The sequence below is a fragment of the Rhodotorula toruloides genome, assembly GCF_000320785.1.
Source record: "Rhodotorula toruloides NP11 unplaced genomic scaffold Scaffold1, whole genome shotgun sequence".
In the NCBI taxonomy this organism is placed as follows: domain Eukaryota; kingdom Fungi; phylum Basidiomycota; class Microbotryomycetes; order Sporidiobolales; family Sporidiobolaceae; genus Rhodotorula; species Rhodotorula toruloides.
Genome location: NW_015622961.1, coordinates 1290889 through 1304451, shown reverse-complemented (window position 1 = coordinate 1304451; position 13563 = coordinate 1290889). Strand labels below are relative to the sequence as shown.

Sequence of the window (13563 nt, the reverse complement as noted above, 5' to 3'; positions counted from 1 at the left end):
AATGCAAGCCTCACCACCCGCCTCCGCCTCCTCCTGGACCAGCGTACCAACCGGTCTGGCTTTGTCCTCCCTGTCCCTGGCCCTGCCCGTAGCCTCCCTGCGGGCCCCTCTGTCCCTGATACTGACCATTGCCGTACCCTCCGTTCGCGCCATTTGCTCCTTGCTGCCGATACGCATCGTCGTTTCCTGCGTGCGGCTGATGAGGCGAGTATCCCGCCGACGCAGCTCCTCCTCCATACGGCGCTTGATATGCTCCAGCCGCTCCCACCCCGCCGTAGAAGCCCGCTGCCGCCGCGCCACCGCCGTATCCGTACGCTCCACCCATCGCTGGCCATGCGGGCGCGTAAGGCCACTGCATCGCGCCGCCAAAGTTGAACGCGCCCGCTGACGAGTCGCCAGCCACTCCGAAGGCGTATGGCTGCGCCTGCTGTTGAGGCTGGGCGTAGTAGTCGGTTGCGGGCTGGCGGGGAGGAAGATTCGAAGGCGAGTCGGCTGGTGCGGCTGAATACGGAGGCTGCGCGGAGGGGGCAGAGAGCGGTGGCCGTTGTTGGGTCGGCGAAGCGCGAGCTGGAAGGGGGGCGACAGGCCGTCCGCCTCCTCGTCCGCCTTGCTGACCTCCGCCCCGTTGGCCTCCTCGCCCTCGACCCCTTCCACCCCTCCCACCCCGCGCACCACCACGTCCCGACGACGACGCGGCGCTGACAACGCTCGCGCGGTCATCGTCGTCGCTCCCCTCGCCGCTGCTGAACTCGAACTCCACCTCGTCACCCTTATCCAGCGCCACTCCCGTATCCCGCTCGAACATCCGACGACCGACTCGTCCAGGTGGCGGCTTCTCACCTACCATTGCTCGAGATGGCTGAGCTGCCATCGGGCCAATGGGAGGAAGTGAAGGGGTCGTGGCGGATGAGGGTTCGTCGACGGTATCGGCGTATGATACGGCTGGTCGTGCAGGAAGAGATGCAGGAAGATGAGCGGGAGGAGGAGGAGCTTGAGGCAGAGAAGCGGGTGGTCGGGATGCGCGAGGATTGCGAGGGTTCGAAGGTCCAGGTGTGGCGGACTGCGTGCGTGCGCGGCGCCTGCAAAATGCAAATCGTCAGCCTTGGGCGAAGTGTACAGAGCAATCGAGACGTGCTCTGCCTTGATCCTCTTCCTGTACTCCGCCTCTTCCTCGTCGTCGCTGAACTCGACTTCATGCGCTGCGACCTCTTCGTCCCAGATGTTACTCGCGTCGCTGCCTTTGATGTGTCGCAAATCGCGAGTGAAGACGAACGAGGCGAGGTTGGGCGAGTAGAAGACCGGGCGGGAGATGGTGAAGACGGTGCGGTCGGGAGGAGCTGAAGAGGGGAAGCGGATCGAGTAGAACGGCTGCTGGACGGAGCCAAACGTCTCAAAGATCTACACAAGACGAAGGGTCAGCTCAAGATCGATGTGAGCCGTAGAAGTACGCACAGTTCCGATCACGGTCTTGTCCTCCCAGCAGACGACGGTGCCCTCGTCAAGCACACGCCAGTCTCCGCCCGTGTCCGCCTTGACAACTACCACGTTCTCGATAACGCTCTCGACCTTGCCAAACTTGGCGATCTCGGCGCTCTCGTCGAGTTTTTGGACGGCGGGAGGAGCGACGTCCGGCTCGACCACCTCGTGCTCAGTCTTCGGAGCCGTCTTCGAGGAGACGATGCCAGACTCGTCGTCGTCAATGTCGGAAGCGACAGAGGCGGCGCGCTGGCGGTTCCGCCGGTTTCGCCGTCCGCCTTGAGGCGCAGCAGTCGTCGAATCGGATTCGGCAGAGGAAGAATCGGAGTCGGAATCGCTCGAGTCGCTGCTCGAACTGTGAGATAGGATCAGCTGGGGAAATCGTAGTCTGTGAGGCAAGGAAACGCACTCGTCCGCCATCTGATCCTCCTTTGTGACCTCGACACTGCCGCTGACGTCCTCCAACTCCTGTGTCGTTGCAGCAACATCTTCTTCCCGTACCTCTGCTCCCCTCTGCACGCCCTTCTCCCGCATCTCCGCCTCAACCTGCAGCAGCTCTTCCCGTCTCCGCTGCTCCTCCTCGCTCTCCATCTTGACTTCGCTATCTCCCTTCAGGGCATTCTCCTTCATTTCCCTGACAGTCTGTTCCAACTCCTGTCGCCCTCGCCCTTCGGCAGCTGCTGCAGCGCGCTCTGCCTCGTCAGGCTGGTTTGCTCCGAGCGAGAGGATGTGTTCGATGTCGGCGGGCAGAGTGCGCATAGTTGCGGAGGGCGAAGTGACTGAGGGCAGTACGGCAGAAGAGGCAGGGAGAGCGGGAACCTTGAAGGTTTCGGTCGTCGAGGAGGGTGCGGCGGCGGAGAGAGGTGTAGGCACGCTGTCCGCTGCCGAGTGAGCCACTTTCTCGCCGCCAGCGCCTTCCCTCGAATCGTTCGCGTCCACCTGAGCGGTCTCCTGCCCGCCCATCGCCGCGTCGACGCCGCTGTCCTGTTCATCGCCAGTCGAGGGAACCGGGGCGACAACTCCGTCCTGCTGCTCCTGCTGAGTCGCCTGTTGAGACTGGCTCTGTCCCATACTATCACAGTGCGCGTACAGCTGTCTAAAGAGCGAAATGAGGCAGCTTGAAAGATGTCAAAAGCGAAAGCGATGAGGGCGAGCTCGGCTGGAAGGAGACCAACTCGCTCGCATCGCTAGAACGGCTGCTTACAGCTATAGAAGGGCCTTGCGGAGTCTCTAGACCTCGTCCGTACCGCCCGCTCGACTCGCAGCTTTCCCCGTCTCTCCCTCTTCCGCCATGTCCCGTCCCTCGACTTCCCTCGTCCGCACACTCCTCGCACGGCCAGTCAGCGGCTTGCGAGCCCGCCAGGCTCCTTTGAGGTCCTTCACAACCACGTACATCGCGCGCGACGAGCCGGTCAAGGTCCCCGTCGCCCTCATTTCGAAGGTCCGATCTGCACGACCCGGCACCCCTCTCACGCTCGCCCGCTCTGCCCTCGCCGCATCTAACAACGACGTTCCCACGGCACTCGAATGGATTGCGAAGCAGACGGCCGAGTCTGGCGCGAAAAAGGCGGAGAAATTGGCAGGTCGCGAGGCTCAGGAGGGTGTCGTTGCGGTCGCTGTTCTCGCAGACGGGACGGGCGGAGTCGGTGTACGAGCATCTCTCGTCGAGATGCGCTGTGAGACGGATTTCGTCGCGCGAACGGACGAGTTCCGCGAGTTGGCGGAGGGTATCGCAAGAAGTCTGGCTTTCTTCGCCGAGCCGACGGCGGAGGGTGGCCTCGTCAAGCACGACGTCAAGGCCGACGCGCTGCTCCACACGCCCGTCGTCCCCGCACCCCACAAGGTCGACCCGACAGCGACGGCAGTCGACTCCCCTCCCGAGACGGTCAAGACGAGCCTGGCGCAGATCGTCTCCCGGCTCGGCGAAAACATCCACCTCAGCCGCGCCTCCAGCATCTCCCTCAACCCCTCTGCACCCGGATCCGCCACCTTCCTCGCCTCTTCCTACCTGCACGCCTCGAAGACCCCCGCCGATGCCGCAGCGACAGGTGTCCAGTCCGGCGCTCTTGGCGGGCTTTTGATCGCCCGTCTCGCCGAAGGCGGTGATGTCGACAAGACCGAGGTCAAGGGTCTCTTGCGTGCACTCGCACGGCAGGTCGTTGCCATGCCCACCACCTCCGTTCGCGCGGCCGCTGCGTCGGCTCCGGTCGAATCGGGCGAGCCCAGCACGGCGCTATACGAGCAATCCCTCATCACGCTCGCGCCCAGCCCCAAGTTTGAGTTTGAGGCGGGCAGCAAGGTTGGCGACGTCCTGAAGAAGTGGAGCGAAGTGCGCGGCGTTCAGGGTCAGGGTCTCGAGGTCGTCGAGTTGGCGCGCTGGGAGTTGGGAGCGGCGGATGAAGGCGAGGCGGCATAGACGCGCGCTCTGAGTAACGGCGAAGACTCGACTAACGCAATCCGCATCGAAGTACACCCCTCCGCTTCGCCTTGCTACAGGCGACCTCGCTGCGCCTGGTTGCGCTCAAGTTGCACTTACTCAAGCCGACTCGCTCTTCAAGCGCATCTCACGGCCACGGCAAGCTACGCTGTAGGCATCGAGTCAGCGCCCCTTCGGCTCGCCCGGCACAATAGCCCGGCTCCTGTCTCGCTTCACGGATATGCCGCTCAGCCCAAGCCGCCTTCCTCTCCCTTCTTCTCTGTCTCCTCCTTCGCTCACTAGCGCCCGGCTAGGTCGCTTGCTCATTCCCGCGTCGCTTCTGCCACCCATGGCCCAACATCCCGGCCGACAATCGCCTGCCTACGGCCACACTCTCGCCTCCTCAGCACCTATTTGGTCGTTTAACGACTTCACAGCCTATGCCGATAACCTGCTCCGGCCTGTTCGCTACGAACTCGACTGGCGGGCCAAATCTCCGCCGTCGCAGACTGCGGAGATTAGTCGGCGCCTCCGCGACCTGACGAACTGGCAGACTGCCCTATGTGGCGCGAGGGGCGGTCGCACTTGGGAGGCCGTAATGGAGGAAAGCGGGATCGAGCCGTACCATGTACAGGTCAATCTCGATCACATCGTGCAGGTGTTGCAAGCCTTGCCTCTCGAGGCAGAGGCCGCTCCCATGCTTGTGAGTTTAGTCCGCAAACGAGACTGATCGTGCCGGCGGACTGAGCTCTTGCGCATCAGCCTAACGCAAGAGAGGTTTTCACAGGCGACCTCCGCCGAATAAAGGTGCGCTTGCATTCTCGCCGTGTCTACTGAGCAACGCTGATCTGCATATCGAGGTAGCCGTACATCTCTCGCTATCTTTCGCCTATCTCGCCGCCGTCTGCGCCTGTCCCTTCTGCCTTTCACCCTGTCGGCCGTGCGACGCTCGGCAGCCACCAGCAACACCAGGCAAGCTCGACTCACTTCACGTGCGTTCGACAATCGCATGGCTCACCCACATTTTGCTGACGATGCCCGTCACAGCAGCCGACATCCCTCGGACGCCGCCACCTGGATCAAAACGATCCACGACGGGATCGACGGCGCTCTTCGAGTCTGGTCCGTCGAGTTGCAGGCGGCGCAGCGCTCGAACCACACGGAGGCGGTCTCGCTCATTGTCGCAAGATGCGAGGAGATTCGAGACTGGCAAGAAAGGGTTGCGCCGAACCTTGCGCGTGTTTGGGGCCGACCTTCAGCAGAGCGCATCACGCAGCGCTTCGTCAACGCGCACGCCCTTCTCGAGAACCTTACGGGCTGGCCATTGAGGGAGACCTTCGTCCTGGTGCGTTCCGCGCCTTCCTCTTGTCTCGACTGCATCGCTGATGGGTCGCAAGCTCCCAGCCTGATCAGCACACACTTCTTGACGGTGTCGTCGAGCCCGTTCGTCGCTTTCGTCCCCGTCTTCCAATTCAACTCGTGCTCACAGATCGGATACGCAGTGGATGATTGTCAATACTGGGCACGTTGATGCCTTCTACCGACAGCTTCAACAAACCATCAAGCACGACAAGCTGGCGAGTGACAAGACCGCTGCGGGGGTGGCCAAGGATCGGAACTGGTTCCGGCTTGTGCACATCCGCTTGCACATGGTCACTCAGTGGCTCGTCTACATCCACTCAAACGGGTCGCGCGCGACTCTGTTGAAGCTGTCGGGGTCAGAGCTTGACCGCCTCACCGCCGAGATTATCCGCGTTGCGCAAGGTCTTCAAGAAGTTCCCGTGTTGGAGCCTACTGAGCCGCTCGTATGTACTGCTGTTGCCATTCTCCGCTATGTGATTGCAACTGACCTGATGCATGTGCAGCCGACTCTTCAGCAACTCTTTGCGCGCCTCCAACTTTGTCCCTCCGTCACTCCACCGTAATGACTGCGGCCTTTGAGAGGCGCGGAAAGTAGAAATGGCTTCCTGCGCGTTTGTAAACAATGCTATCATCGGTCGGCACGCTCTCATCGACCCTGCGCGCCTTTGCGCGTGAGTATGCGAGTCGCAACCTCAGCTTGAGAAGGTTGACCCCAGACTCGTCTTCCTCGCTCGCCCTTCATCCTCCTGCTTGAACGACGTGCCTCACCGCACAGACATTGAAGCTTTTCCCCCGCGGAAAGTCCGATGAATCTTCCGGTCACGCTTCGCCAAGCACGCTCCTGTTTCTCATCCGCGTCTTGCTCGTCTCAACCGCTCTGCTGCTTGGCTTCCGCAACGACGACCATAGCAAATCCGGCCTCGACGTCGACTGATTGACCATGGCTTCCCCCGCGCGGTCGAGGTCGCATTCGCAACACTCGCCTGGCAGCGCAGCCTCGAGCAACTCTGCGTCGACCTCGCACCCTTCCCTCACGTTTAGGCAGTACAAAGCTGAAGTTCGCAGGGTCATGACGGAAACCGCCAATGCTCTTACCGACCAGAGGAGGGAAGCGATGGCAAAGAATGCTGGTCCACTAGCGGGACAGATTCAGCGTCGCCTCATTTTAATCAGCTCCTGGGTGAATGCGCAGACGAGAGCGGGCAGGGACCGCACCTACCGCGATGGTGCTGACGTCGGCTCAGCAAACGGATACCTCTCGGAGAACCTGGCGCTCGTCGGAAACCTTTTCCTCCATGTCCCGTTCGAGCAGAACTTGAAAGGCCTCATGGTAAGTAACGAGACTGCGCTTCTGTATTCACTTCCAGTGACCGATCCTTCGTCTCCAGCCGACCCGCAGGGAGCTGCTTGCAGGAGAAGTTGCGATGCTGCCTTACATCCAGGTGCAACACTTCTTACCCTTCTTCCTTTCGAGAAGTCCGCCAACTTCGCTCCACAACAGCCCTTGTTGCGACATATTCCGCACGACGAGGACGCAGCGTCGACCACGACCTCGCCTTTCCGCCCCGGCACTCGCACCTCCTCCTCCTCTCGCCCTTCCGACTTTATCGCCTCCCATCAGCTTGACTCGAATGGTCGACCTCGGCTTGACTTCGTTGCTTGGAAGGAGACGCTGGGACAAGGGCTCGCAGGCGCCCTTCACCTATTACAAGCTCCTGTGCCCGTGGACGAGCGGCTTGAGGGCCGGTGGATATCGCTTGTCAGGACGAGGGTCGACGAACTCGGTTGGTACAAGCAAGAGGTGCTCGATCGGACGACTGCCGAGGACTGGGGCTCGCCAAGCTCGCGTCTCGCCGCACAGCGCTTTGAGAACGTCTCCGTTCTGCTCAACAACGCCACGGGGTGGCCGCTTGACAAGACTTTTGTACTCGCGAGTCCTTCCGCCCGTCAACGACATATAGCGCCATCTGCAGCCGACTGACGAGTGCTCTGGCAGCCGACCCGCCACGACCTCCTCGAAGGTATTGTTCGACCGGTCAGCCGCCTGCTTTGCTTTGTACAGCCAGGTAGCCTGCACTTACCTTCCTTGCCACCTGCGCAGTGGGAGAATGTCGACACACGCGCCGTCGATGCCTTCTACCGCACCCTGCACTTCTCAAGCGCCAATCTCCTGCAGTCCTTGACCGCCCAGAAGTCTGCCGCCGAAAACGCCGGCAATGCTCTTCGAGCGCGACAGCTCGGAGAACGCAAGACGCAAGTAATTCAGTGGTTACGGCACCTGGACTCGTTCAAGTCGAGGCGGATCTTGATGGAGACGCCGGATGCGGTTGTCGAGGGTGTTATGGCGGAAGTAGGCGCGACCGTTCAGCGAATCAGGCAACAGCCTATCAGACACGTGTTACAATTGGTGCGTCCGCCCTTCCTTCATTCGCTTCCTCCCGACTGTAGCTGACCTCGTCCGCCCAATAGCCGGACCTTGACGACCTCCTCCACTCCTGCTCGCCACGTCCTTCCGCGTCACAGTCGTCTCCGTTCAGCATCCAAGGCCGTCATTGAGCGCAATGTACAGAATTGCGGCGAAGTACCGGTCAGCGGCGCGAGAACCGAGTCTCGACGAGGAGATTCAGGCGGGATAGCGGGCTCGGCAGTTCCCGCCGCCAGCGATGCCGAGGTAGCCCATGCACACGGGGGTTTCAAGCTGTCGGCAGCGGCGCCCAGGTTCCGCGTGCTCATTCGCAGCCGTCCGAAAGCAGAGCGTCCCGAGGGAGCGGTAAACGGCGAGGGAGCGCGCCGAGTGAGCTGGCGACTCAGTGGGCACAAGCAACAGCGTCAGAACATCAGCATAGACCCGCAAACCCCCGGAAGAGCGTGTTCTGCTGGATGACGAAGGGGAGCGTTCTGGCGAGAGAAACGTTGGACGAGGTTCGTTCGCCGCTTCGTCCTCACACGCTCGCATCAGGCTTGCGATCGAGCTGCTCAGCGCGATGGCAACTCTCGCTCAGCCCCTCCCGTACCCAGGGGAGCCCTCGCCAGCTCTCGACACAGCAACCCCGCATCGGCATCAAGATGGACGAGGACCTCCCTCGCAGCAGCAGTGGCGCGGACAGTCCTCCGGAGACTTTTACTCGACAACGACTGCTCCCCTGAGGGACAACGAGCCGCCGGCGCGCCGGCAGATGGGCCAACCCAACTCCGAGGCCTCTTCTGTCCTCGATCGCGGAAGACCCAAAGCGGCGCAGCAGAGGACTTCGAGCCTTGCGGGTGTGAATGCGGATGGTGCGACTGCAGGGCTGTACTCAGCGGGCGCGTCAGCAGGAGAGGTGGTGCAGACTGCCGCTCGAGGTGGAGGAGTTGGGACGAGGGGAGGTGACGGCGATGTAGCGCAGGGCGCGGCAGTGCGGCATGGCGGGGCGGTCACTGGACGACCAAATAGCTTCTTCGGCGTCGAACCGCCGTCAGCAGCGACGGTCGACGGCACCTTCCCCCCCTCCTCGACGGACATGCCGCCTGCGACCGCAAGATCAGCGCGAGCAGAACACCACCACGAGCGCCGATCTTCTTTCTACGGACTCGACGCGCACGTCCAGCCCGACTCCGGCTCTTCCCGCGAGTACTCTCCCACCCCCTCGACTCAGTCTCAGCGACAGCTTCCCGTCGACAAGCGGCATCAACTCGGTGGCGGCGGCTCGTCCGGCTCCGGTTCAGGCTCCTACTCCTCACACGAAGTGCCGCACCGCCCCCGGTACTCGCAAGCACCCATCACTTCGTCTCGCTCCGCCTCCCTCTATGGCTTCTCTTCCTCGACTTCGAACGACCCATCTCCGCCTCCTCCCGCACAACTACTCGACCAATCCCACCTGCAACCCGGCAACATGGCTTCCCTCCTCTCACACGACAAGACGCTTGAGCTGTACCGGCAGAACGCGAAAAAGACGAACGACCCCGACATCCAGTTCGAGTTCTGCACGTTCGTCATGGACGTCGTCGCGGACCTCGAGCACTCGACTGTGATGGAAAAGATGGCGGCGGGCAAAGCGGTCGACAGGAGCGACAAGTCGCCGCCTTCGCAGCGGGAGATCGAGGCGATGCACAAGCAGCAGGCGCTTGTCGCTGAGAGCATCGCCTTGCTGAACAAGCTGGCGACACGCGGGCACGTCAAGAGTTCGTACTTCCTCGCCGAGTGCTACACGCAGGGAATTGGGACGCACAAGGTGCGCTCGTTCGACCTCTCGCTGAACGCCTCGCGACTTGACCAATTGTTCCGGTCATGCAGGGCAAGCGCGACTACGACAAGGCGTTCCCGCTCTTTCTCACGGCCGGCAAGCACGGACACGCAGCAGGCTCGTTCCGCGCGGCGCAGTGCCTCGAGTTCGGCTGGGGCACCCGCAAGGACTTGAGCAAGGCTGTCAGCTTCTACCGGTGTGTTCACCTGCACTAGCGCTGTGTCTCCTGAGCTCACCGTGACACATCGCAGCCGAGCTGCCGTCCTCTCGCACGTCGGCGCCATGCACCGCCTTGGCCTCGCTGAGCTCAACGGCGAACTCGGTCTCTCGAAGCGACCCAAGGATGGCGTCCAGTGGCTCACTCGCGCGGCAGAACTCGCCGACCAGGTCGACCCGCCTCAGCCGCAGAGCTTGCACGAGCTGGCGATCTTGCACGAGAAGGGCATCGAGAACGTCGTCTTCCAGGTGCGCTCTTGCTGTTCGCATGCATACAAGCAGTTCAGGACTGATGATTCATTTGCACAGGACGAGGAATACGCCGCCGAACTTCTCGCGCGAGCGGCTGAGCTGCAGTACGCTCCGTCGGCTTACAGGCTCGGCGAGTGCTACGAGTACGGCAAGATGGGCTGCCCGCAAGACGCTGCGCTCAGCATCCACTACTACAGTGCGTCTCGAACCGCTCGCGAGTCGACCACGTGTCTGCAGGGACTGACCTCGCCATGCACGCAGACATCGCCGCCCAGCAGAACCACCCCGCCGCCTGCTTCGCCCTCACCGCCTGGTACCTCGTCGGTTCGCCCGGCGTCCTGCCTCAATCGGACACCGAAGCCTACCTCTGGGCGAAGAAGGCTGCCGAAGCCGGTCTCGCCAAAGCCGAGTATGCGTGCGGCTACTTCACCGAGATCGGCATCGGCACGTACAAGGACCAGCGCGAGGCGCTCGAGTGGTTCCGCAAGGCCGCCTCGCATGGCGACAAGCGCGCACAGGACCGGCTGAGGTTGGCTGGTCGACCCGTTCCCGAGGTCGTCAAGTCGGCGAAGCGGACGAGCCCTGGTCCAGGCGAGACAGGCGCGGCATGGTCGACGAGCAGTTTCCAGCTTCCGGAGAAGCAGTCGAGGTTGTCGACTGCGCGGATGCTCAAGAAGGAGCCGAGCAACATGTCGCTCACCGGCGGGAAGAGCAAGAAGCCTGGCCACCCGCGCACGACCAGCGCCGATGCGCGTTCCGTCTCTGGCCCGGCTGGAATCGACCGCAAGGGCAAGGGCAGGGAGAAGACTTTGCCGGACGTCCCGCCGATGCCGCCTATGCACCGCCAGCGCAGCTACTCCCAGCCGTCAGCCGTTCGACCCGAGGTTGCTCCTCCGCCCGTCCCGCTCGACTACAACCTCCGACCGATGCAGCAAGGTGGCGACTTTGGTCCGCTCGCGTACGACCACCGCGAGGGACAGCACCAGCGGTCGCAGACCGTCGGTTTCAGTGGCAACGGCGGAGGCTTCCCCGAGTTTGCTGGTCCACCGCCTCAGCATGGTCGCCCGTTCGCACCGCTCCAGCCCGCCGAGGTCCGCCTCCCGACACCGCAGAACGGCAAGGGCGGGTTCACGCTGCCGGCGAGTGAGGACGTCAAGCAGGAGAGGGAGAAGGTCCTGCAGCGGAGGAAGAACGCTGGCGAGGACAAGGACTGTACAATCATGTGAGGGGACGACGAGGCATAGAAGGTGGGCTCGCCGGGGAGGAGATGGACATTCACTTCGCATCTTCCGCAACTCTACACACACGAACAGACACTCTCTCTCTCGCTCTTCCTTTCGTGTTCCTGCACTCGCCTCGTCACGTACACACTACTGCAATGCTTTCTAGACTAGTGCAGCGCTTCCCTCGCACTTGTCAAAACTTCATCGCTTGACCGCGTTCGCTCGCGTCGAAGTCGCTCTCCCCACCACACTCGACTCGCTTCGCCTGTCTGCTGCTCGCGCTTGTTCAGTCCTGCTCTCGCGACTCGTGCGGATGGCACAATGGCGGCGCCCGCCCAGCCTATGACGAGCGGGACTCACGCCGCGACACAGCCTCGACAACACGAACCGGTCGCGACCACCTCGACGACGCCGCTGATCCGTTGCTCGCAGTGCAAGAAGCACAAGCCGCCCTCCGATTTCCCCCAGCGCATCACCAACCTCCAGCCTTACCAGGTCTGCCTGACACACAAGTGGTACTGGACGGAAGCGAAGAAGGCGGCGAACTGGGCGCCGAGCGAGGTCAAGGACATCCAGGAGGTCTGCGACGAGGCTGTTCAGCTTGCGCGAGGCGCGACGGGCGTCCCGGAGAGCTGGCTGGTTGTCGCGAGGCCGGAAGACCGCAGCGCCATGGTCGAGAGAATCGCTCGCTCGGGTGGATGGGTTCACAAGCAGATGTGCGCAGCTGGTTCCACTCAAACGGATTGTACTGACGTCTCCTCGCTCTGGCAGTACCGTCCGCGCCCTTGCTCAGACAGACGCCCGCCCTTCGCCGACTTACGCCTACATCCTCAACCCTATCTCGCCTTCCGCTCCTCCCGACGCCTACCGTCTCACCTTCTATCACCACGAGAACGTCGGCAAGTACACGATTGCGCTTCGTCCCGAAGGCAAGTCGAAGAAGGCGTCCGCTTGGTCACGGCCGGAACGAACCAAGGCGGGCAAGGCGAAGAAGGCCGCTGAAGCCGTCGACAACGGGGACCTGGAACGCCCCGATGCGGTAGTGAGCGTGCAGTCAGGATCGGACGCGCCAGCGTCAATGTCGGACGGCTTTGCCCAGTTCGAGCCGGTCCTTCCCACGCCGCCAGTCGACTTTCAGGTCGTCGGCACGGCCACAGAGGCCGGTCAGCCGCCTCCTCAGCGCGACAAGACGGCTCGCAAGCGGGACCGCGACCGGGAGATCATGCCGCCTCCGCCTCTTCCCGCTGCTCGTCCACCCAAGAAGGGCCGTCGCATCGAACCTGTACTCGTCTCGCCTGCGCCTTCGTCGTCTTCGTCGTCTTCGTGGACAGCTCAGCAGACGGCGTTCTCCGCCGCGCATGACTGGTCGAGGTTCCTATCTTTTCCAGCGCAGTACTTGGCGAACGGTGACATCTCGACTGCGCCCACTACGAACGTTACCAGCTCGTCGCATCCATCACAGCACGGCCCCCGCCCCACTTCACATGTTTCTCCAGCCTCAGCGGCTGCTCCTTCCCCTGCTGCGTACGACCGACCTCTCACGCTGTGGGAGATGCTCGCATCCTCTCTCTTCGACCCTCCGAATATCGACAGTCCGCTAGCCCAGCCTCTCCGCCCAATCCACAACCGACGCCAGTCCCCTCCTCGCCTTCGTAGCTCGGCACCCGCACCGACACCTCCCCCTCCGACCGCCGTCATCAGCCCCGAGTTGACCGCTGCGATCTCGCGCGCGTTGACCGAGGCGGGATACTCGACTGGCGGGACATTCGAGACGCCTGCTGCGCCTGTAGAAGAGGAAGAAGAGTATGTGGACGAGGCGGAGGAGGGGTACTACGAGGACTCGATCCCGGATACTTCGTCTGAGGAAGAGGAGGACGAGGAGGCGGACGCGGCTGAAGCGGCGGAGGGGAGCGTCGTCTCGTCGTTCTTCGAGTCGAGCGCAGAGGAGACGGACTATGGCAGCGAAGGAGGGGAGGTAGGCGGAGTGGACGAGGAGGAGGACGACTGGCTTGAGGGGTTCGCGGCGCAGCAGATGGGCTTACAGCGTGCTGGCGCGGGACCTCGAGGGAGTGCAAAGGCAGGACGGCATGTCGGAAACGGCGGCGATCGACTGGGCGAGACGGAACGGGTCAGGGTTCCGCAACGCGGGAGTCGCGGGCCGGTCTGCGAGGACGAGGTCGACGAGCTTGACAGCGGCGATGGCAGTGGGGTCCACGGTTGAGGTAGCAAGTGGAGTTGGCGGGGCGCTTGACTGTACACAGCTTGTTGTTCTTCAGAACGACTCGGAGGAGGTGCCTGCCCGCTTATCAGCTCCTCTTGCCTCGCCGCTGCACCAGCTTCCTTCTGACTGCTTTGAAGGAGCATAGAGCGTAGCAGAACTGCCCAGCGAGAATGC

The 13563-nt window shown here is 62.7% G+C and overlaps 6 protein-coding genes across 6 annotated transcripts; 5 read left to right on the top strand and 1 right to left on the bottom strand.

The window, feature by feature from the left end:
- Positions 1 to 10: 10 nt before the first annotated feature.
- RHTO_00529 (snoRNP assembly factor Naf1) lies at positions 11 to 2547 on the bottom strand (the record flags this gene model as incomplete). The annotated part of the gene is made up of 5 exons (XM_016414213.1): positions 11 to 567; positions 673 to 1079; positions 1136 to 1398; positions 1453 to 1831; positions 1886 to 2547. 5 exons carry the CDS (start codon positions 2545 to 2547, stop codon positions 11 to 13), a joined length of 2268 nt encoding a protein of 755 aa, XP_016277220.1.
- A 220-nt stretch (positions 2548 to 2767) lies between these two features.
- On the top strand, positions 2768 to 3892 carry RHTO_00528 (elongation factor Ts; the record flags this gene model as incomplete). The annotated part of the gene is made up of 1 exon (XM_016414212.1): positions 2768 to 3892. One exon carries the CDS (start codon positions 2768 to 2770, stop codon positions 3890 to 3892), a length of 1125 nt encoding a protein of 374 aa, XP_016277219.1.
- A 349-nt stretch (positions 3893 to 4241) lies between these two features.
- Positions 4242 to 5817, top strand: RHTO_00527 (uncharacterized protein; the record flags this gene model as incomplete). The annotated part of the gene is made up of 7 exons (XM_016414211.1): positions 4242 to 4595; positions 4655 to 4699; positions 4757 to 4884; positions 4943 to 5237; positions 5297 to 5335; positions 5395 to 5697; positions 5758 to 5817. The coding sequence occupies 7 exons, from the start codon at positions 4242 to 4244 to the stop codon at positions 5815 to 5817; spliced, it is 1224 nt and encodes a 407-aa protein (XP_016277218.1).
- A 377-nt stretch (positions 5818 to 6194) lies between these two features.
- RHTO_00526 (uncharacterized protein) lies at positions 6195 to 7810 on the top strand (the record flags this gene model as incomplete). The annotated part of the gene is made up of 6 exons (XM_016414210.1): positions 6195 to 6584; positions 6643 to 6696; positions 6756 to 7178; positions 7251 to 7289; positions 7356 to 7661; positions 7724 to 7810. The coding sequence occupies 6 exons, from the start codon at positions 6195 to 6197 to the stop codon at positions 7808 to 7810; spliced, it is 1299 nt and encodes a 432-aa protein (XP_016277217.1).
- A 428-nt stretch (positions 7811 to 8238) lies between these two features.
- RHTO_00525 (Sel1-like and Tetratricopeptide-like helical domain containing protein) lies at positions 8239 to 11171 on the top strand (the record flags this gene model as incomplete). Its single annotated transcript, XM_016414209.1, has 5 exons — positions 8239 to 9465; positions 9528 to 9673; positions 9729 to 9942; positions 10003 to 10141; positions 10207 to 11171. 5 exons carry the CDS (start codon positions 8239 to 8241, stop codon positions 11169 to 11171), a joined length of 2691 nt encoding a protein of 896 aa, XP_016277216.1.
- A 318-nt stretch (positions 11172 to 11489) lies between these two features.
- Positions 11490 to 13389, top strand: RHTO_00524 (uncharacterized protein; the record flags this gene model as incomplete). The annotated part of the gene is made up of 2 exons (XM_016414208.1): positions 11490 to 11884; positions 11940 to 13389. 2 exons carry the CDS (start codon positions 11490 to 11492, stop codon positions 13387 to 13389), a joined length of 1845 nt encoding a protein of 614 aa, XP_016277215.1.
- Positions 13390 to 13563: the final 174 nt, after the last annotated feature.